General features: G+C 49.3%; 1 protein-coding gene and 2 pseudogenes across 1 annotated transcript in view; 2 read left to right on the top strand and 1 right to left on the bottom strand.

Annotated features, from left to right (window-relative positions):
* CSMD2 (CUB and Sushi multiple domains 2) overlaps positions 1 to 23,090 on the bottom strand; it is a 655,429-nt gene that overhangs the window by 317,753 nt on the left and 314,586 nt on the right. The window contains exons 7-9 of the mRNA XM_059070872.2: positions 9,839 to 9,916; positions 4,616 to 4,703; positions 3,789 to 3,913 (exon numbers count right to left, since the gene is read on the bottom strand). Of these exons, the coding sequence (XP_058926855.1) occupies positions 3,789 to 3,913; positions 4,616 to 4,703; positions 9,839 to 9,916 (291 nt within the window). The remainder of the gene's footprint in view (positions 1 to 3,788; positions 3,914 to 4,615; positions 4,704 to 9,838; positions 9,917 to 23,090) is intronic.
* On the top strand, positions 12,933 to 15,303 carry LOC136793155 (60 kDa heat shock protein, mitochondrial pseudogene; annotated as a pseudogene).
* On the top strand, positions 15,471 to 16,344 carry LOC136793153 (60 kDa heat shock protein, mitochondrial pseudogene; annotated as a pseudogene).

Raw genomic sequence — 23,090 nt, 5'->3', positions numbered from 1 at the left:
AAAAAAGCTCTTATCCTAGGAAGAAAAGTAATGCATGACTTTCTGTTGATGATCTACTCTGTGACTCAGTAACTGTATTTCATCTGGGGCTGGTACTCCATACCTATTCTCTGTCAACACCAATTTGTGGCCACAAGAAACCAGATCTCCTGGTTGTCAATTTGGTCCTCTTCACTCCGTCGGTGGTTTACAAACCGTGTTCCCCAGAACCTCAGGGGTTCCCTGGAGGTGGCTTCGCAGCTGCTGGAAGTGGTGAGAAGGGGGCAACTCCAAATCCCCTGCCCCTACTTCATTGAGAGAAGCTCCACGGCATCTATTTTATTTATGGGGCCTCTGAAAAAGCTTTCTAAAAAAATATTGGGCTCCCTATGTGAAATAAGTTTGACAAGCCCTATATTATACTGCCTGTATCTGGGCCTGAATAGAATTAGTTTAACAGGATAACAATGTTTCATGTTGTCCTCAATTCCTTTGGATGGTCAAAATTTTCTAGTAGGTAAATGAGAAGCTTATTTCTTCTGGTGGGAAGGGAAGAAAAAAGAGGCCTGTGAATATCTAATTTCAAATTCCAAAATGAAGGCACAGTCCCCAATTGTTCATTCATTTCAATCACTGATTCATTCAGGTTGTCCTCAAACATTTGTTGAAAACCTATCATTTGCTGGGTCCCATGTTTTGGTAGAATTAATTGTGTGGAAAATGAATGTTTAAAATCAAATCATATTTTAAATGCATTAGAGGAAAAATAATACCACTATGTGTGGCGGTGAAGCCTTTTCAGACGGCGATCTTTTGCTAACCTGCTTATTAGCGGAGCTATCGTGGAATTCAAAGAGTTTTGTCCCTTTCTGTTTTGAAAGTGGGCTTCATTTAAACTCTCTGTTGAAAAATCACAATTAGAATAGTAATTCTGACTAATTAAAAATAAGAGATTTTAAAAGGAAAACTTTCAAAACTGCCAAAATTAAAGAACCCCCCTTGAATTTAATATCTAACTCAGCCCTTGGCCTTCAGGGAAGTCCAGGACAGATCATCCAAGTCCAAACCCAGCAACCTTTGCTTTTCTCTTCCTCTCCTCACAATGACCTTGGGAGAGGGAAAAAGAGGGAGAGAGTGGAAGCAAGGTGAACCTGCCCTAGAGCCCCCTTCTCAACCACAGCTAGTGTTGGTCACTTTCTATAAAATGGCTTGCTTCAATGTGGCAATCACTAGGCACTGGAGGTTTTGTTTTCCCAGTTCACCAATGAGGGCCCAGTGGCTAAAAAAGGGGAAGGAAGCCGCCCAGGGCCAGCAAGCCAGCAGGAGGTAGAGTTGGTCTCTAGATCAAAGTCTGTGGGCCTCCCAAGGTGTGTGACTGCAACAGGATTAGACAGGACAGTGAGGAAACAGGCTTCTAAAAGATCTGGGGCCACTAGAGGCTGAGGGTGTGCTCTGAGGCCTGGGGAAGCTATATCCCGATAGGCCTTAGTTGTTTAGTTTAAACTAAACACGCTGCACAGGAGCCTCACAGATATGGTGGGGTCATTCCTAAATGAGGCCTTTCATGTCCGCTGTCTCCTCTAGTTCTCGCAGTAATGTCATAAAGCAATGTTCTATAATCACTGCCTTTTATCAAAAGGAAAGAGATTCACAGAGGTGAAAAGACAGGCCTAAGGACACCCGGCTAAAAAGTGGTAATGGTTGGATTTGTACCCAATTCTGTCGGGCTCTGTTTTCCGTGATTTCCCCCCCACTTCCCAGGGGCAGAGGATGGGATGAAAATGGATGTGAAAAAGCTCGGCCCCATGCTTAGTGAATAGCGTGGCAGAGAATGCAGAGTCCAGGGGGTCAATATCATTGGAGGGACTTGACTGGGACACACAACGTGTCTGGAGAAAAAGACGAGCACATTACTTGACTGTGAACTTTCTTCTGAAACACCAGCCCTTCCCCTCCCTGGGCTTATTCATGTAAACAACCACCATTACTAAGAGAACAACCTGCCTCCAATGAAAAGGTCTTAGGGAGAGATCAGATCCCACCACCTCCTGCACCTCCTGAAGGCATCCTTGTTCTGGCTCCTCAAAAGGAATTTTGAAACGACAGACAGGCAAAGGGTGCCTTGATCCTAATTCTATGCCTGTCAGCTGGTGTCTTGGTTCCCCAGAAATGGAGTGTTGTGCTATTCAATTATTCATTTATGAAATGGATGCATTCAACACATGCTATTGAGCACCTACTATGTGCCTGGCCCTATTCAAGGCAGTGAACAAAACAGACGTCCATGCCCTATAGAGCTTATATTCTAGCACAAGGATGTCTGCTTTCTTGTCCAGCACTTCCCAATTCATAAAGTGTTTCCATATCTACAACTCCATTTGACCCTCACATTAACACAAGATGGGTAGGGTAGGAGCCATGATCTACATTTACCAGTAAGAAAATAAGCCCAGGGAAGATAGGGGCTTTGCCAAATTACCCATGGCCAGCTGGTGGCAAAGCTGAGAGAAATACCCAAGAATTCTTCTTTTGTTTGATTTTTTTAGAAAAATATTAGCTAAGTGGAATCTTTGAAATAACATAACTAAAATCAGTGGGGATGCAAACACATTATTAATTGTGGATCGTAGCGACCTCAAAGTTGAGTGAGAATGAATGAATCTAAGGCTTATTTGAGAGAGATTTTCATGACCCTTTTCCAGAGCGCTTATCAACACAGTAAAAAAAGGGAGTGGGTCTCAGCTCCAACTTGCCCCTTCCTCAGTGCAGCAGTGATCTAAGTTCTTTACCCTGGACCCATCTTACTCTGCATGAATTTCATCTTGATGCACGTGCCTGGAGAGAGGCAAAGAATCTCCTTCTTAAACTAGAAGGATCTGGAATGTAACTTTAGTGGGCAGCACACTTTCTCTTCCAAAGGTCACTCAAGAGGGCAACTGCTGTCTTTGTTTACAAACTCTAGAGTGATTCCTTACTCTTGTACCAAGAACTCTTGAGTCCTGGTCATGTGTGCAAACAATGGAAAAAGAGAGACGAAGGCAGTACAGGACGTGAAAAGCTGACTAGTGGTGCCCTGCGAGATGAGGCCTGGGGCTTCTCTACCATAGAAGCAGCTGCTGTCCTGTCCCAAAGAAAAAATATACTCAGGACTCATATTTTAAGATTATCTGGGGGATGGGGACTTGGCCAGCCCAGCCTTGGTTCTTGTGAAACCTGGGATGGCAGGGACCCCAAGAATAAGATGTCCAGGTGTGAGGTTAGAGGAATCCCACAGAGAGGCCTTTTGAGGTCATGGTCCCTGTTAACTCCTGCATAGCTCAGAGGATTCTTTCAGAAGTGACAGGTCTGTTTATTGCTGAGTATGTGGAAAGACACAAGGGCATTGAGATGGAGGGTCTGGGATGTCTGCGTGCTATAATGGAAGGATTCAAGGTGACATGATACAAAGTGACTTCCCTTCCCGTCTAGGTGCAGCTGTAATATCTTGGTGCAGTGGGCCAGAAACCTGCTCATGTGTGACTCCCTGACTAGACTGTCAGGTACAGGCAGGACAGGAACCGTGCCTCTCTTCCCCATCTCTGTTACCTCTGTTATCTCCTGCTCCTCTATAGGCCTGGATACAGAGGAGGTGCTAAATAAATGTGTTGGGTTCATTAGTAAATGGGGGCAGAATCTGAGGTGTGGGGAGCAGCGAGAATGAGGTGAGCTAGTCTGGACGAGAGCCTGGCCTCAGGCCTCAGGAGCTGGGTTCCATCCTCCGCGCCCAGCCCAGCTTGCCGACCAGCCTCCCTTTCCAGGGGCACCCTCACCTCGGCAGACCGGCCTGTGGTCACTCCAGGCTGCAAACATGTCGCTGACTTTCATACAGGTGATCCGCTTGGAACCTTGCAGGTCATAGCCCTCGTTGCAGGTGAACTGGACGCTGGATCCTAACCTGGGAGACAAGGCGTATCTGTGAGCTCCACCCCTGGGCCTGCCAGGTTCCCCCCAGAGTCCTTCCTAGGTCCATAAAGAAGCACCATGCCGAACTTTATTTCTCCTCTGGCCCTTAATCTCCGCTCCACCGTTTATCACTTAAAACCTCCATTGGAAGGAACACCTGCTCTTCATCTTCTTTTTTGGACCGTGTAATGGTTTTAGGATTGAGTTAAAAGGTGACTTTGTGAGCGAAACAGCAATCCTCTGAGATAAGTATTAGGACAATTAGGGTATAGCTAAGGGTGGGTGGATGATACCCATAAACTTTCATGAAAGTGGAGGATTATGAGAAGACGCCTCGATAGTTAGAAACTTTACAGAATGCACTGTCTCGGGGCCCTAGGGTGTCCTAGACTATCGGAGGTGTGAGCTGCCTGCTGGCACGTCATTCCTGATGATGGCAGCCCTTTGTACCCTGGGTATAGGTCTGCTGGGTGACACTGGCGGTCTACAGCCCTCCCTTCCCCCTTAAGGTGTGGATACTAGTCCCAGGGCTGGACCAAGAGAGACGGTTAAAGGCCAAAGCTCTTCTCCAGGAAGTGATCCTGTACCCACACGGTCCTCTCCACTCTACCTCCAGTAAGGCCAGTCCTTGTCTTCCCCCCAACCAGGCCATCGCACCCTTCTTGCAATAAGAACATTTCCAAACAGATCTTACCTGAAATCTGAGCCTAGTCTTTTGCCCCTTTCAGGTATGCCAGGGTCTGGACACATATTATGCCCTTGGGACACACCAACCTGAGTTACTACAAGGCAAAAAACAGCACATACAGAGATGGATAATCACAGGAAGAAACCAGTCGGGGCAGCGTCGCAGGGTGGGAGGTGGACGCAGAGACAGAAAGAGGCCCTGCTCTGCTGGGGCCTGTGGGGTTGCTGGGGTCTACTGGGCTCAGGTTTCCCGAGTGTGCAGATGGGGAGCCGCTTTTGACAAATTCCTTTGGGAGCAAAGTCCAAGTGAAATTCATCAAGAGCGTGTGGGCTCAGAGGCACCCCAAACCAACAGCCATCCCGTTCCCTTATCCCGCACCAGCGACCAGAGGTGGACAGTCCACAGCCCCCAGTGACCTCCCCACCCTTCCAACCTGCTGATGGCGGCTCTAGATGAGATGAGCCCCCCAACCTCAGCCCCCAGTGGAGAAATGACTCAAAGAAAGTTAAATAAAAGGTGGATGTGTGGTCAGAAACGGTAAAGAATGTAAGAGAAAGCTGCAGTCTGGAGTTCAAAGCAGGGACTTGAGCTCAAACACGGATATTTCTGCTGAGAAACCTCTTCCCACTGAACAGTTCTCAATGCAGAGTAAGCGGTAACCAGAGCATCCCCCGCCCATGCCGCTGGCCGGGGGCACCGAGGTAGCACCTGCGGTAGTTCTGGCAGGTGCTGTGGTGCCCTCACGTTCGCCAACACCAGAGTCCTGTTTTTAAAAGGCACGTGCACGGTCCTCTAGGTTAAAGGAGAAGCTTGGTCAAAGGGCGGCGGATACACACAAAGTCAGTTTTCTCCCGTCTCCAGTGGAGAAGGTGGAAACCTTCCGGCCCCTGCAGTTCATTGTTCTTGAGATGCTGTGAGGCTAGAACTCCCTCACATCTCTGGAGTCCTGGCCTTGGCAATGACCAGGAGCCAGAGTTCCACTCAAGCCCTCACCAACCCCACAATCCCGACAACCACCTCTAGACGAGGGATGATGGGGAGTCTGGAGCAACGTTCCCTGAGTTGGCCCATTTCCCTCTAACCCAGTCAATGTCCCACAATATGAGCAACGTGCTCCATCCCTCACTCACTCACCCACTCATTCCTGCACGCGGTACACAACAAGCATTAATTGAACACCTACTGTATACAAGACCCTATTTGGATACAGTGGGAAATGCCAATGCCAGGTATAAGATATGACCACTCCACTGTCCTCAAGGAGTTACATGAACTATGGAAAGAAACTACAGAACCACAACGGGGAGGTGATGAAAGATACAGCTACAGGGAAGTTCAGAGAGAGGACCCATCTCATATTGCTGAGAGAAGCACGGAAGGCTGCCTGGAGGAGGCAGCGTTTGACATGGATCTACTGAGATAGTGGGATTTAGATACATGATAACAGAGAAATGGCATTTCAGGCAGACAGATGGGCCCAGGGAGCAAGGCGGAGACACGGAAACAGACCTGTAAGTTGTTCGGTGTGCCAGAACAGGAGGGAGGGTACGAGTGACATGTAGGAGTGAAGGTGAGGTTTCGGAGGTCAGACTTTGAAGGGGCTCGAGTCTGATCCTAAAGACGATGGGAAGAGTCCTGAGTGGGCAAGGGCACTCTAAGATCTGGATTGCTCAGAGGGAGGCCAGTTACTGTGAAATGAGTTAGAAAGTTCTGTGTTCATTCAAGTCAAGGACAACAAGAGCCTGGTAGTGGGGACAGACATGAAGTGACGGGAATGGACGTGGCAAAGAAAGAGTCATCAGGGCTTGTGGAAGCGCAGGGCATGGGGAGAGGGGGCAGGGGACTTCCTGGTCCAGGGACCTGTGAGGATGCAAGTGAGTCGATGGAAGTGCAGCACCGGGGAATCCCATTTTTGACTCATTTAGTCTCATTTCAGACCTGAGTTTGAAGCTCATTTCTACTGTTAGAAACCTGCCCAGATCTCCAGGGAGCCCCGGGTGTGGCTGGCCAAGGGAACCTTGGCATTTGGACAGACTGAGTGCTCAAGCCAGAGATCGGTTACCCTCTTGGTTGTGTGGTGACGAGTACAAGGCCTCTTAGGCAGCCTCCTTTTCTCCAACATTCCACAGTGTCAGGCTCAAGCCAGTCGCTCCCACTGGACGCTCGTCCCCTACTCCCATCCCCTTCCTTGCCAAACCTCTACTTCTGAAACTTTCACATCCTCAACTAAGCTACGTCAACATTCCCCCAGTCCAGGACCCTTCAGGCTCGGCTAATAAGACGGAAGCGCCATCTCCAAAAGCAGAGCAAGCCCCTGCCTCCTGGGGCCTCGGTGTTTTGCGAGCAGCAGGGAGGAAAGAGAAAACTGGGGCTTCCAGGATCCCCAGGAGCAGAAGGGAGAGAGGACCCCTGAGCTGTACCTGCGGGTCCATCTGTTGGCAAGCCAGCCTCACCGTGATCCATCCCTACTGAGGGTTTCTGAGCTAAGCGCCCACCTTCTTTAGGCCCTGCCTACTCAACCCTGGGCACCGACCGCCCCCATCCAAAGGCCCTGCTGACCACCACATGGGAACCACACACCACCTTGCAGCGTGTTAAGAATGCACAGCAGATTCTTGCCTCCTTCTCTCGCCCTCTCGTTCAGAGCTGACACTGCTCAGCATAGCACAGAGGAAGGCTGACCCATGAGGATGTGGCTGCATGGGAGAGCCGAGGCCATGGCGAAGCCCACCCACCGAACCGCAGCCCCTGACATGTATGGCAAACCTTGCCGCGTCCCCTTTAATCAGCCAGCCCGAAATGAGGCTCAGGCGCCATCCAGGAAGTTGCAAGCCCAGCGGTGAGCAGCTCATACACTGCCCCCCAGTGCCCTCTTTTCCTGGGATCACCGAACAGGTGACGGCATCCCTGTATGAGCCTTCAAGCCTCCCCGGAAACAAGCAAACTCAAATCCCAGTGAACAGTTGACTGTCGGAGTTACAGAGGCAAAAGGCTTTTCCACTTTCTTTCCTGAGTTCCAGCCTCCCCTGCCTATTCAAGACCAGCCGCTTGTGCTTGTAGCATGAATTTGCTCTTGGCTGCAGAGGGAAGAGACCGGAAGGTGATCCTTGCCCCGGTCCCTATGGTGAGGAAGAAGCCGCAACACACTCAGAAAGACAATGCCTTCTACCCAAAGTGAAGGGAGCCACAGACACATGGGTGGTCAGAACCAATGGCCAGGGGCCCATGGTGCCCGCAGACTGGTAAAGGCAGTAAGTAGGATCCGGGAGATGTAAGTGTGGCCCACTCATCCCCTGAAGTTCAGGACATCTGCCCACAGGGATCCGGGCAGAACACAGTGGGCCAGACCCCTGCAGACATTTGGTGGCCTGCCTCCAAGGCAGCTTGAGTCTCACACCCACTCCTCCCTGAAGGAATCTCAGAAAGGAGACCAGTACCTTGCTGTAGAGAAATGTATATTTTTTCAAAGAGGTTTTGAATTTTTTAAATTAAAATAGGGTTTCTTCATCTTTCTGAGGGAGTTTTTGGTACCTCTGAGAACTAATGAAAACCACAGTCCCTTCCCTTCCACCCCAAAACGCACCCACAACATCACATGTGATTTTCTAGTGAGTTCATGGACCTCCTGAAGTCCTAGGTCAAGAAGGCCCATCTCAGATCCAAAGGAGAAAGGGAGGATAAGGTTTTGCATCCCCATTCTACAGATGGAGAAACCGAGGTGTTAGGGCCTGGGGTAACACAGTTACCTAAGGATACACCTGGGATAAAAATGTGCTCTCCCAAGTCAGAGCAGTTTCCTTAATGTTTGCCTGTGGCCCCAGGGCAAACTCTGAAGTTGAGTCGTGCCTGCCTCGGCTCCTCTGGTTTCCTGTGGCTGCAGAAAGAAAGAGGCTGTGAGGGCCCAGGCCATGTCTTGAGCCTTCCCTACAGACTCCTGACCTAACCCTATGCTCCTTCCTTTGGCTCCCTAGTCAAGCACAGAAGCAGGGCCTTCTGGCTGCCCTCTGCCATCCAGGCCCCTTGTGCCAGGGTGACCAGACAATGGTCCCCAGAGGCAAGGAGTGGTACCTGTCTCCAGTTGGAGGACTTGAAAGACCAGAGAAAACCCACAGCCAGGCTCAGTTTCGTCACGGCCTTGGGACCAAACTGCTTCTCACCATGCTGCTCCCTGCCACCCAAGCCTCTCTCCAGCAATTACTTCCAGCACCTCAGGAGAAGGGAGCACATGGAGGTGAAAGAGGAAAGGGGAGGGTCAGCAGGGAGCAGAGACAGAGAGAAAAGAGGAGGAAGCAGACAGGGTGAGGGAGGAGGAAGGAGAGGGAAGTGGAGAGAGGGAGGACGAGTGGAAGGAGAGAGAGAAGGGCATGAAAAACAGAGGGCAGCAGGAAGCAGAAGGTAGACCAGAAGGCCAGGTGTTTGGGGGACCAAGGGAGGCTCCCTGCCGCCACCTCCAGAATGGAAAAGGAGAGTTTCTTGGAAAAATCTGCTCTGCTTTCAAGTCCAGCCTCCTGGAGTGGCCCAGAACCTTTGGGAAATCCTTCCTATGCTTTAGCTCAAAAGCCCCTTAGCACAGGCTCTGATCAGGTGCTTCTGGAGTGACATTCCAGACAACTGTCCAGCATTGGACATTCTCCTTTTGATCTTTCAAACATCAATGGCAGGAACACGTTTCCATGGACAGAATCTGCCCCATGTCCAAGCAGGGAGCCCCCGGCACTGCCCCATCAGCTCAAGAAGCGGGACCCCTCCCCTTCTAGTCCACCTTTTGCCCAGCCAGGTCCATGGACCCTGTTGGAAGGTTCTAGGCATTCCCCTCTCTCCCCTTCCCCCAATCTTGCCTTGGGAGCTGGAATCAGGGACTTGAAGCCTCCAAAATCCCAGATGGAGTTTACTGACTCCTAGATGAGCCAGAAAAAGGATTGTCTTAGCAGGTGGAAGTGATTCAAAACGAAAAATAAAGAAAGAAATGTAGCAGTAATGACTCCCTGGACTGCAGTTAGAATGGGAAGTGAGGGAGAAAGAAGAGGCAGGAGGGGAATGGGAGGAGGAACACGAGAAGACAAAGGGCAGGCCCCGGGGCTGGGCACCAGGTTAGTGTGTGCACGCGCAGACCCGGGCGGAGGGAAGCCGGGCTGAAGGCACATCAGCGCAGCATCATCTGGCTTCCCCGCGGTCACAGCGCCAGCAGTTCTGGCCTCGAGCGAGAGGCCTGGCCGGGCGGACACTTACACACAGACGTCTTCTGGCTGTTATCTTTGCTGGGCATCAACTTCACGCCTCGAGACTTCAACTCAATTTGCTTCTTGACTAGAGAAGAGGTGAAAGGAAAATCAGGCTTAGTTGTCATATGGGACTGGGGATGGGTCCCTCTAGAATGATCCCTCTCTTAGCTTGGGACATTCCATGGGGGGTCAAAGCCAGAAGCCCCTCTGGGCAGGGATATACTAAGGGTAGCGTTCAAGTGCAACAGGGTCTCAAACACGGAGAAAGAGCTGCTATCAAGGCTGGCTCTCTGGGGTGATCTCCCTGCAAGACTGGTAGTGAGTGTCCACATGCGACGCCCCACAGCCCGCCCTCTGCAGCTCTGCTCCCCTCCCGATCCAGTCCTGCCCAATTTCTGAACCAGCCCTGGCCAGCTGTGTTACATTGGATTAGGGCTCCAAGTTGTCACCCTCTCTGTAACCACAGCTGTTGCAATGAAATGTGACTGTAGTCCTTCCTGTTAAAGAGGTGGAGTATATTTCCTCACCCCTTGACTTTGGGTTTGGTCATGATGGAGGCCTTGACATGTCCAAAGACTTGAAAAGTGCCTGCCAGATTAGGCTTGCCCACTTGAATCTCTGCCATCATTGGGAGAAGACATGGCTGGTCCTGAGAGGAGGAGAACATGGAGCAGAGCCCATCATCCTAGCCGAGCCCAGCCCACCCCAGCTGACCTACTGTGAGCAGGGGCAGCTGAGTCCGGGAGGTCACTGGGGGATGGTCTGATGGATTGAACTGGGCTTTGATCCCAACACTAACTCCAGTCCATAGCTCATCAGGACTTGGCCAAATAGCATACAAAGGGCCCCAGAGCCAGAACTCCACAATTCCAAAGGCTATTCCTCTGAATCCATCAACCTCCTTTGGGTCTGAGTAGCCCTATGCGCCAAAGCATTCTGCTGGTTGCCAAGGGCTTCATCCTGTCTCTGGTTATATGGCTTGGTTTATCTGTCCAACCCCAGAACCCCCTGCCGGGTGGCTCAGCCCCACTCCTACTGGAACCAGCAGCGGTGACAATTGTGACCGGTAGTTCCTACATGCCAAGCCCCGGGCTGAGGGCCTTACAAGTTCTTTACTTAAATCAGCATCACTGATCCCTTTCTTTCTCTCACACCCACACACGATCTATCAGCAAACCCAAATTTATCCCCAATGCAGTTTCTACATCTGCATCTCTCTGGTCCAAATCTCCAAGACTTCTCCCCTTGTCGCCATGGCCTTCCATCTTCCACACTTGCCCCCATCTACTCTGTTCTCAACACGAGATCCAGAAGGATCTTGTTAAAACACAAGTCAGACCAAATTACATCTCTCCTCAAAACTCTTCAGGGGCAACCCAACTCTCCTATAGTAAAAGCCAAAGTCCTTAAAAGGGCCTGCCCAGACCAACTGGCCCTCTCCGTGATCTCTCTGACCCCATCTTCAACCGCAGTCACTCTTCTCCAGCCACATGGGCCCCCTGGATATTCCCACAATACACCAGGCACGCCCGCTTCAGCCTGCCAGTTCCCTAGAAGGCTCTTTCCCAGATATCTTCATGACTTGCTCCCTTTTCTCCCTGAAGCCTTTGTGAGAACACCACTTCCTACAGCAGGCCTCCTCTGACCACTCCACTTAAAACTGTACTTCCAACCCCAGCTCTCCCTAACCCCTACCCACTTTATCCCTAACTTTCTAGCATACATATAATTTTCTTAGTGATTTTTGTCATCCTACGTTGCAACGTAAGCTCCACGAAGACAGAAATTTTTGTCTGTTTTGTTCATTGCTGTGTCCTCAATGCCTAGAATAGTGCCTGGTTCATAGCGGGTCCTCAATAATCATTTCATTGGGTCCTTATATATGTTCAACAACCTTGACCGGTAGTTACTGTACCTACTTGATCGATAATAAAATTGGGGTTCGCAATGGTTTAAGTGATTTATTGTAGGTCACACAGCCAGGAGGCAGCTGCGCTCTTGGTGGGACCTCAGCATCTTCTCTTGTGACCTGTCCCCAAAGTTATCCCAAGGGCGTGGCCAACCTTCTTCAGCATCTGCCCCCTCCCCAGCTCAGCCCCTGGAGACTCAGATATTCACTCTGCACTTAGATAACATGTCAACCCCAGAACTAAAGCCCACAGCGATCAGGTGTGCAAAGGGCACCAACTCCGAGCATTCCCCCACCCCCTGTCCATCCCTGCTCTGCCTTATATCAAAAAGCTCCCCAAAGGTTGGTGCCCCGGCAAGCTGCTGTCTAAGCTGAATGCCTGACAAAATTCAGTTACTTCCATGGAGTCACCACTTCCCAACATGCATTCAAATCCCTTTTATAAATGTGCATTACTCTCCATGTGTATCCAGCAGGAAAATTTCCAATGAACGCTAACATGGGCCCATTATCAAACAGAGGGTATTCATAGGGAAACATGCATTATTCAAGCGTAGCTAATAACGGTGAGGCAGGGGAAAAAATGTCCTCTGATTCAGCATCCCTAAGAGAACAGGAATGGTCCCAGCACTGTGAGAACAACTCCAGCTCTTCTCCCGGATGCCCCGCCAATGGGCAGGGATCAGGAGAGGCGTCTCTAGGACCCAGTGCAGCCCATCTGAGGGCAGGTCTGCGAAGATGGCTCAGGGCATCCAGCGAAGGAGGAGGAGATGAGTCAGAGTCTGCCCAAGCCCCTTGTTCAGGTTCTAGTGTGCAATGGAGGAGGGGGTGAGGAAGGGGGGTCAGTGCCCCGTGGATGCCATTCCCAGGGGCAAACACTGCTTGGGTTTTCCTTGCAGCTGCTGAAGGGGGACCGTGAGATGCAGGTGGATATGAGGGGGTGGTTAAGAGGAAGCCCTCTTCCTCTCTTCTCAAGGTTGCATCGAGAAAGAGGCTCCTGCCCCTCCCCCATCTCCAGGCCCCAGAGGGAATCCTTCCAATGTCTATGTCCATCCTGTCTACTCGGTCCTCTCCAAGAAGGACTGTCTAACCTGACTCATCAGTGCTTAATAGTCACTGGATGACATCATGGTGCCTCCCAGCAGGAACTAATTTCGTTCTTCCTCCTTTGCACCCTGCTACTCACCACAGGATGGAGTTTGTGAAGGTGATGAGAAGAACTGGTTGAGAAGGAACCTGAAAAGCTAGAGGGGGCTCCTTAACTTAGATGCAAACTTTGGGACCGTTTACTCCTCTGAGCCAGGTCTGAGAGGCTGTGTCACCCACGCTGTTGGTGGATCCCCACATTAGCTTGGGAAATGCGGGGGCCACAGCTCTGTGAGCAGGGGTTCCTCGCACCAATAACACAACCTCTCAAAAAACATATGTTCAGGCCCAGCTGGCCCAGGCTCTGGGGAGGTGGAGCCTACAGCTGGCCTATGCCATCCCCAGAACTGATGAATGGGTCAGAAAGCGACCTGTCTAGGGGGGTACCCACTTGGCAATATCCACATCGCCGGGGATCTTAGTGTCCAGAAACCACCCCCATATACCGGGGTCGCCGGAGTTTGACAATCCCAGGGAAGCACTCGCACGCTGAATTACAGACAGCTAATCTGTCTTAGTCTGACCAAGTGTGTGGAGGTGGGTGACCACGGAAGATGGAGCACCATGGGAAATGAGCCTTGAAATGAGCTCGTGGAAGAACTAGCTGGACAGACCAGGGCAGACCTGGTGTGAAGGGTCAGAGAACAAGGGCACTTCTCTCTCTAGGTCTCCACAGCGCACTGCTAACAGAACTAAGCAGAAAGCAGGGGCAAAAAACAGCAAGGACCTGGAGAATTTCTGAGGTGTATTTGTTCTTGTTTGAACACTCATTCACGGAGCGCCCACTAGCGTAGCACCTATGGTATTACACTGAAGCACTGGTCTCTAAAGAGGATCCTGTAACCACTGGCGCAGCGGAGAAAAAGTGGAGCCTGGGGCTGGCTCCTCGGTCCTGGCTACACTTGCATGCACGCCCCCGGCGCACATATGCACGCCACACATCCATGCACGCATGCACATCCGTGTCTACAACCAGTGCACCCACAAGAACACATTTACGCCCCTGTGTATGTATGGCTACAACCCTTACATACAAATATAATTCACACTTACACATGTGTTTGTACTGTATGTGAACAGAGTCAGGACTCCCAAGAGGAAAGTGCCGGCTGTAACTGGTTGACGGAAATCTTAGTAGGTACACTCATCTCCTCTGAATGATAATGACTACAGGAGACTGCCAGGCTGCTCCATTCATCCTTTATATTCTGGTTAATTACAAGACATTTCCCCACTGTTGTAAAGGTTAGCGGAACACACGCTACACATTTAGCTGGAAGAATCTGGCAATACAGACGCCTCTCTAGTCTGCAGCGTCAGTTATTGGGCCGAGCTAGTGGGAGACAAGGATCTGTTAGTGGAGGAGACAGGAGAGGGAGGCCTAACCTGCCTCCATGGCTCTGGGAACCAAGAAGTGCATGGAACCTATGGCTTCTTCTCATCCCAGTGGATTCAGACTTCCCTCCACAACAGTGAGCCCCTGCTCTCAGCCTGATCACTCGCCTTTCCCCATCACCTGGCTGTCCTGCTGGCTGGACCATCCCTTCATGTCCTCCCACATCCACATCCACACCAAATCCAGTTCATTCAGCCTCAGAAAATTTCTCCAGTGTGTATCCTTCTTTCAATGTTCTAAGCCGTTCCTGCCCTAAACTCATCCTTTTTTTTTTTTTTTTTTTTTGGCTTGGTTTTGGTTCACTGATTCACTGTCTCTTTCCTATCTTAAAAAATGTCGCAGACAGTGATCTTTTAAAAACGGCAATCTGATTGCTACTTCACAAATTTCGGTGTGCATCCTGCACTCTGCCCTTTCCTTGTCATTGAGGACCCGCCTTGCTGCCTGGTCACCAGCCCTGCAGAAAGGCTTTTATTACTCACTGTCTTTTGCTGGACAAAGCCAGGTTCTGGCGCACTGGCTTCTCATCTCACTGAGACTCATACCAAAGATATAAAATTCGGTGCAGATGCCTAAGACCTAATGCTTCAAGCTGTAGACTTTCTACCAGATGGGGAAGCCCTTACTACGGAGAACAGTGGGAAGAACGTGATTAGAGAACAGAGCTGAAGATGCCTCAGAGTAACAAAAGATGAGGTATCTGTTGCCAGGTCAACTGACTTAAAGGATAAATATAAAACTATCGCACCAGACTTGATCGGGATGAGGCCAACACAAATGAAGAGGCTAGAGTGGCACCACCACTGCTACTGCACTGGCACTCTTGATTGCCATGGAAGGCTTCAAGAAGATTAGCAAAAGTGCTAATCCGGTGGAAACCAGGAATGGTGCGAGGCTGCGTGTTGACGCTATAACTGCTGAACTAAGGAAGCAGCCCAAACCTGCGCTAAACCCGGAAGAGACTGCTCAATTTGCCACAACGTCTAAAAATGGAGACAGAAATCAGCAACATCATTTCTGATGTAACCACAAAGGTTCAAAGGGTGTGCTTACCATAGAGGACAGGAAAACACTGTATGGTGAATTAGGAACTGAAAGCACAAAAGTTGACTAAGATTGCATATCTCTCTGCTTGAATAATACATCAAAAGTTCAGAAATGGGGATTCCAGGATACTGATGGTTTCTGGTACCCACTCTTGAAATTGCCAATGCCCGGTGAAAGTCTTTGGTTATAATTGTTGAAAATGCCCTCAGTACACTCAATTGGGATAGGATGAAAATTGGCTTTGGGGTTAGAAGAGCCGAAGCTCCAGGTTTTGATGTCACAGAAGGAACCCAACAAGGCCGATGCTACTGATGGTGTGGTATTTGGAAAAGTGAGCTGGACCCTCAATCTTTAAGAGGTTTTGCTTCATGACCTAGGAAAAACTGGAGAGGTTATTGTGACCAAAGGTGAGGCCACATTCTTGCAAGGAAAAGGTGACAATATTGAAATTGAGAAACATAGATAACAAATTACCGAGCAGTTAGAATGTTACTGTTAGTGACCATGAAAAAGAAAAACTAAATGAACATCTGGCAAAACTTCAGATGGAGTCACTCTGCTGAAGATTGCTAGGACAAGTGATTTGGAAGAGGATGAAAAGAAATAGTCCCAGATGCTCTGAATGCCACAAGAGCTGCTGTTGACGAAAGCATCACCTGGGTGCTTTGCTTCAGTGCGTTCCAGACTTGGATTCACTGATCCAGCTAAATGAAGAGCAAAACATTGGTACAGAAATCATTAAAAGAACACTCAAAACTCTGGCAATGACCATGGCTAAGAATGCAGGTGTTGAAGGATAACGGATAGTTGAGAAATTTTTGCAAACTTCCTCTGAAGCTGGTTATGCGTCATACTGGGCAATTTTAAAAATATGGTGGCAAAAGGAATCATCAACCCAACTCAGGTGGTAAGTAGTGCTCTGCTGGGAGACGCTGGGGCATTTTTTCGGTTAACCACAGCAAAACTCGCTGTGCCCCTGGAATTGCTAAAGGAGAGGAGGACCCTGGCATGGTAGATGGGGGGCAGCGTCAGGGGTGGCCCACGTTCTAATTCCTAGGACCGTGCTTTACTATTTTTAAAAATTTTTATTTTATATTGGAATATAGTTGATTAACAATGTTGTGTTAGTTTCAGGTATACAGAGCACAGTGTTTCAGTTATAACCCTAACCCTAACCCTACTGTAGAGCACAGGGAACTCTGCTCAACGCTCTGTAATAACTTAAATGGGAAAAGAATTTGAGGAAGTATAGAGACATGCTTTGCTATTAATAATGGGCTGTGCAGCGGTCTTCACGAACAACCTCCCAGAAGTCAGCTGGAGGAAACGGCTGGAAGAAGGATGTTTAAGGGAATCACTATGGCCATCAGTTACTGGTTTCAGTTGCCTTTGCAACACTTTCCTCTCTCCCTGGAACATCCTTTCTCCTCTTTTCTGCTTGGCTACCTCTTGTTGGAAGGCCTCACTCAGAGGTTACTTCTTCTCTGCCTCTCTGTCTACGTCTCAGGGAGTAGTCAGTGCCCTGTCCAGGCTTCGTTCGGACCGCTGCTGAAGCCCTCATTACACGGGAACAGCAGGACTGCTTCTAGCCGTTTGCCTCATGAGCTCCTATGTCTGCATCCTGGGACTGACACAGAGCCAGGCACACAGAAGGTTCCCAATAAGAGTTTGATGACTGAGTGGATGAATGATCCACTGTTACAGAATATGGGCTTTGAATTAATTTCTGGCAAAAGGAAGGGGTTACACTTGAAGCCTGGTGAGGTGAGGGGCGTCACATATGTGTTCATGCTCACTTTTCAGTTCAGGTCCACTCTTTTTTTTTTTTTTTTTTAAGATTTTTTTGGTTTGATGCGTACCATTTTTTTTAAAGTTTTTATTGAGGGCTTCCCTGGTGGCGCAGTGGTTGAGAGTCCGCCTGCCGATGCAGGGAACACGGGTTCGTGCCCCGGTCCGGGAAGATCCCACGTGCCGCGGAGCGGCTGGGCCCGTGAGCCATGGCCCCTGGGCCTGCGCGTCCGGAGCCTGTGCTCTGCAACGGGAGAGGCCACAGCAGTGAGAGGCCCGTGTACCGTTAAAAAAAAAAAAAAAAAGTTTTTATTGAATTTGTTACAATATTGCTTCTGTTATACGTTTTGGTTTTTTGGCTGTGAGGCATGTGGGATCTTAGCTCCTTGACCACGGATCGAACCCACCCACCCCCTGGAATGGAAGGAGAAGTCTTAACCACTGGACTGCCAGGGAAGTCCAGGCTCCCTCTGGACTGAATTCAGGAGCTTGGCTTTGTAGGTAGCCGGCCCTGGGCTCCTGAGACTTGTGCTGAGGCCCCCCAGAGGCCCAAACCTGGAAATGAGGCTGGTAAGGGTCTGGCAGCTCAGAGGGCCAACAAGAACAAGGACAGATGAGTCAGAGCTTGGGCCATGGGATGCCTGAGGTATTTTTGCTCCGGCCCAAGACTGTGGATCAGTCACAAGTAAGAATGCAACATGTTCATGTGAACAACAGAAGCTTCAGCTCGTTACCGTAAAAAGCCTCAAGCATCTCAGTAAATGCAAATTGTTCTCAAATGGAAACGTTTATTTGGCAGACAATTGAGACTCGGCACAGGACTTCTAGAAAGCAGAATACCTTCCAGTCTCCTGGTCACCAGGGTTGACGTGACAAGAGAGGCAGAGAGAAGGGACAGCGGGGCCAGGCTGGGATCTGGCTGAAGGGAGGGACGGACACTGGAGGATGATCATCAGGTCAGGGTGGCAGAAGGGAACACGTGTGAGGAGGAGCCAGAGCCGGCGGCTCGCTCTCACCGCACAAGGGTTTCCCATATAACAAACAGTGGGTCAAGGTGACTGATGGGGTAGGAAGCTTCAAGTTTCCATCTCTTGAGTGACTGCCACATGTCAGATATTTTACCAGGAGCTCCCTTAATTTCCAGTAGCCCTGTGGGGTTAATATCATTCCCTCTACAGATGAGGAAAGCAACAGTGAGGGGTGCTATCCTCCCTGCCAGGGAAGCCCCTCACCATTTGTGATCATTGGCCACTGGGGGCACTTTAAAAAAAGGCTCTTCTCACTGTCATCCCTTTAGGCTTAAAAAAGTAAAAACAAAACAACCAAGAGAGCAATTAACACTCTGAGAAGGACTGGAAATACTTCTCGCCTGGAGACAGAGGGATTGATTATACAACCTCAGTGGCCTTCCAAAAGCGGAAGGAACCTTCTAGAACCTCAAGTCCTGGGGTTGCCAGGTGCAGGAACCTATTTTAATCTGCTTAGGTAAATGCCCGCTACAAATAGGTCAAAGAGAGAATTCTCTGGTTGAAGCTGAGATGCAAATGGAAATCCCACCTGCTCAGCCCGTAGCAAAACAGCTGCTGGGAGAACCCCTTGGCCTGCAAGGAACCCACTTTAAAAGCCCACTCTCCTGGGCCCATATTACACACATGGGGAGGACTCGTGCCCTAAGAGGGGATTGGCGGCCTCAGCCTCTACTTTGCCCTGAACCTTTTACGTCTTTATCTCTAGACTAGACCTTTCTTCTCTAAGCTACAGATGGAGAGAATAGCCAAGTACTTATTAGATAGTCTCTCAACCCCTGATATCCCAGAATCAATGTGTCTCAAGCAAAATCCATCCCCCATCTCCCTGTGCCAGGGACTGCCTTGGTGAATAGTACTTTTTTTTTTTTTTTTTCTTTACTCACTTACTCAAGCTAGAAACCTAAGATTCACCCCTGACTTGTTCATCTCCTTTCTCCATCCCCCATCACTCCCAAATCTGACAAGTCCTGAGTCCGGGGTGGTTTGCCATGGAAAGGTCTCTTCTGGTCTGTCTCCCCCTCTCCCTCTCCACTGCCTCTGCCTAAACTTTGGACCATCCTCTCATTCTCCGAAACTCTTAATTGTCTCCCACTAGTTTCATCCTACAGCAAAGATTTTTCTAGAATGAAAACATGATCACACCCCCCCCTCTTGTTAAAACTTCTGATCACCTCTCATCACCACGGAACCAAGCCCAGCTTTACTGCAGCTTTTTACGACGAGACCCCCACCTCTCTTTCCGGCCTCATGACCCACTACCCCTCACTGCTCTGGACTGCACACTTCGCTCTAGGTCGGCAAATGTTCTCTGTAAAAGGTCTGTGAGTAAATATACTAGGCTGTGGCCCATCGTCTCCGTTGCAAACTACCCAACTCTGGTAGCACTGAAGCAGTTGTAGACAATCTGTCTATGAATGAGTGTAACTGAGTTCCAAGAAACCTTCGTTTATGGACACTGAAATTTGAATTTCATGTAATTTTTATGTGCTATGAAATATTCTTCTTCTTCTGATTTTTTTTCCTCCAACTATTTAAACATATAAAACCCATTTTTAGCTCAAGAACCATATGAAAACAGACAGAGCGCTAGGTCTGGCCTGCAGGCTATAGTTTGCTGACCTGTGCTCCAGACACACACAGGTATTTGTGGTTCCTTAGACTTAGTACTTTCACGCTACCTTGCTTCAGCTCTACCTGGGATGATTCTTTCCATTGTCTGTCTGGCATCTTTTTGAGACTCACACTGAAGTCACTGCCCTTTTTCGGCTCTCCTTAAGTGTGTCCAGCAAAACGAAGTGCTTCTTTATCTCCAGTCCTAGAACCCTTCATCAGGCCTCAACTAGAGCTCTTCTCACGTGGCACAGAAGTTGTAGATTCATGTCTGTTCCTCTCTTGAACCTGCTCTCCTTGAGAGCAGAGACTGGCCTCATTGTGTTCATCTTTCTGTGCTGTCACGTGGTAGTGTCACATGGGACACGCTTGTTAAATGAAATACAATTGCCCACCTTCCGACAGCCAGCTCCAGGCAAAGCAAGCCTAGAACTCAGATCCTCTGATACCATGTGGTATCGGTTAAAATTGTGTCTGGCTACGAACAGCCCTGAATTCTCACTGGATTGAGACAGGAATGGAATGTGCTGTGTTGTAGGTTAGTTAGATTTATTCTATTTTATTTATTTTAGTTTTATTTTTTGTTTCTCTGGGACAAAACATCCGTCGATATAATCAGCAGTTGGTAATTGCTGGCTCTGAAGTGCCCTACATCCCTTGAGACTCTAATGCCATAAAGCTGAGCGCGGGTGAAGCTGATCCCACGCTGATGACTCCCCAGGTCCATCCTTTAAACTTCTCCCCCCTGCTCTGTGCCCCCAGAGCCAGACCCCTGTGGATGGCTACAGAACAAGGGGGCCCACTGGTCAAACTGGTCAGTCTCCCAGGGCATAGAGCAGACTGTTCTCTTGTTGCTGGTTTCCTACTGGGTTGGCAGATGGGAGGCACACAAGATCTGGTTACAGATTCCTGGGGCCCCCTCTTCCTGCACTGGTTACTGACTCCCAGGCCCCCTCCTTCTGCACTGGTGATACTTCCAGGTCCCTCTTCCTGCACTGGTGACAGATTCCTGGGCCCCCCTTCTGCACTGTAGGTTGGCAGGGGTCAGGCTCCTCAGTTGTGCCAGGCAGCCCCTCTTCAATGGCTCCAGCTCTTACTCCTCTCTCCCCTGGCCCTTCCTCTACTGTGGTAAAGGCCTCTCTGTCGTTCATTCTCTGGGTAATCTCATTAAAAGGAAACCCTCTGGGGTTTCCTTTAATCTCACCTTTACCTCTGTAATTGGACCCTTCACTAAACCTTCTTCAGTTAAAGCCATGCAATAAGTATGCTCCTGTCTCCTACTAGACCACTGACTGAAACCTCTCTCTGCTACTCTTTGGGACTGAACTTGCAAGTAGCAAAACTTAGAATGGTCTTTAATGGTTCCAAAGTTTTCACTCCTTTAGAGCAATGGTTCCCATTCAGGGGTGACTTTGCACTCAGGGGACATTTGGCAAAGTCTGGAGACTTTTTGGTTGTTGTGTGTGTGTGTGTGTGTGTGTGTGTGTGTGTGTGTGTTGCTGGCATCTAGCATCTAGTGGGTAGAAGCCCCACAACAGAGGATCATCCAGGCCACGATGTCAATTGTGCAGAAGCTGAGAAACCCTGCATTATAAAGTTACCAACTGAGTTTCCAAATGATTATTGTAGACCCTTGCACTATATACCCTCAGTCTGGAAAACACGAGAGAAAGTTCACAGGGGAGAATCATGTATTAATACAATCAGTATACACCACAGTATATTAGGATGCCAGATCCAGATGAACACGGCTGGGGTTCAAACAGACTCCGACATTCTGTCGAGGAGACCTTGAGCCAGATGCCTATCCTCTCTGCAACTCTCGTTCCTCATCTGTAAAATGGGGCTAATAGTAGTACCTGCTTTACACAGTTGCTGTTAGGTCTGAATGAAGTAATAAATGCCAAGTTCTTGAAACCCAGAGAGAAACACTGGCACACACCAATGTGCAAATCCTGTTCTGGGCTGTCCTGTGGGGAGTCAGAGAGAGAATAAGAAAGGGCCTGCTTTTGAGAAGTTCATAACGAAAACAGCTTTTCAGATCGTGGGTTGTTCCCTGCTACAGACTTGTGAAATTGATTTTGAGGTTGCAACTAACATTAAAAATTGGAAAAGAAATTTTCAGGGTGCCTCACCCTTACTAAGGGTAAATACCACTTGGTGACATTTTCCTTTTAGTTCTGCAGATATATATGTGTGTCCTGGGTTGTGATGGAAAATGTATTTTTTTATGGTGGGGTGAGATTAACAAAACAAAGTTTAAAAGATACCAGTCAGATAGGAAAAGTGAGGCACCCAAAGCACCATGAGAAGGCCCTGTGGTTTTGCAGAAAAACTCACATAGGCCTGCGAACGAATTTGAGCTTCACCATGTATATAGGCTGTGTGATCTGTACGTGTTGGGCAAGTTACACAACCTCTCTGAACCTCAGCTTCCTCAACTGAAATACGGAAATTAAAAACATATTCACTACTGCACTGTGGGGAGGATCGAATGGGGCGACATTCATACACTGCCTAGTGCAGGGCCTGGTGTACAGCAGGTGTGCAATGGATGTGTGCTCCTGACCTAGAGACTGCCTGGCCTGGGTCCTCATTGCCTGTTGTCTGGCAGAAAACCCTACTCTATGACCATGACAAATGGGCCCTCAGAAACTTGAAATGTTAGAAACACCTGGCACCTATTTAATCAGATGAAACAATAACATTCATCTCTTCTTTCCTATTCTGGAAAACACAACAGAAAGATCCAGAGAGGTGCTTCACTCCCACAAAGGCCCAACCTCAGCGGCGGAAAAAACGTATCCAGGAAAGTTCTCGGAGCCAGGCTTTTCAGACCAGGTTGGTTTCCTGTTTATTTTTTAAAATATCTCAAGGGACTCCTGCTACCCAAGGCTAAGGAAGTGAGGCTATTCGTAAAAGATTCAGATTTTACAGGTAATGCTTCTACTCCCAGGGCTGCTTTTGTTATCCCAGTGTCCAGCCTGAAAGCCTGGCCCTGGGGGGCCCTGCTCTGCTGGTGCCACCTCCCGGGTGGGCAGCGTGCTCAGAACCTCCGAGGTGAGGCTTGGGAGGACAAGCCGCCAGGATCTCCTCCACTGGAGTCAGTGCTCCCTCCTGCCCCTCGGCGGTGAGGTGGTGCTCACAGCTCCCTCCTCCATCAGGCCTGTGTCCTACGCACACCACACTCGCTCACTCACAACACAGCCCACTCTATTCCCCAGGGCCTTCTGCCTAATAGGTGTGCAATACAAGTTCACATTGAATCAATGAGAACCAACCTCAGTTTGTAACTGGTGATAGTAATGGCTTAATGAGCAACTTTGAAGCCAAC

The sequence above is a fragment of the Kogia breviceps genome, chromosome 1 (genome assembly GCF_026419965.1).
Source record: "Kogia breviceps isolate mKogBre1 chromosome 1, mKogBre1 haplotype 1, whole genome shotgun sequence".
In the NCBI taxonomy this organism is placed as follows: domain Eukaryota; kingdom Metazoa; phylum Chordata; class Mammalia; order Artiodactyla; family Physeteridae; genus Kogia; species Kogia breviceps.
This window is presented reverse-complemented; position numbering and strand designations above follow the sequence as displayed.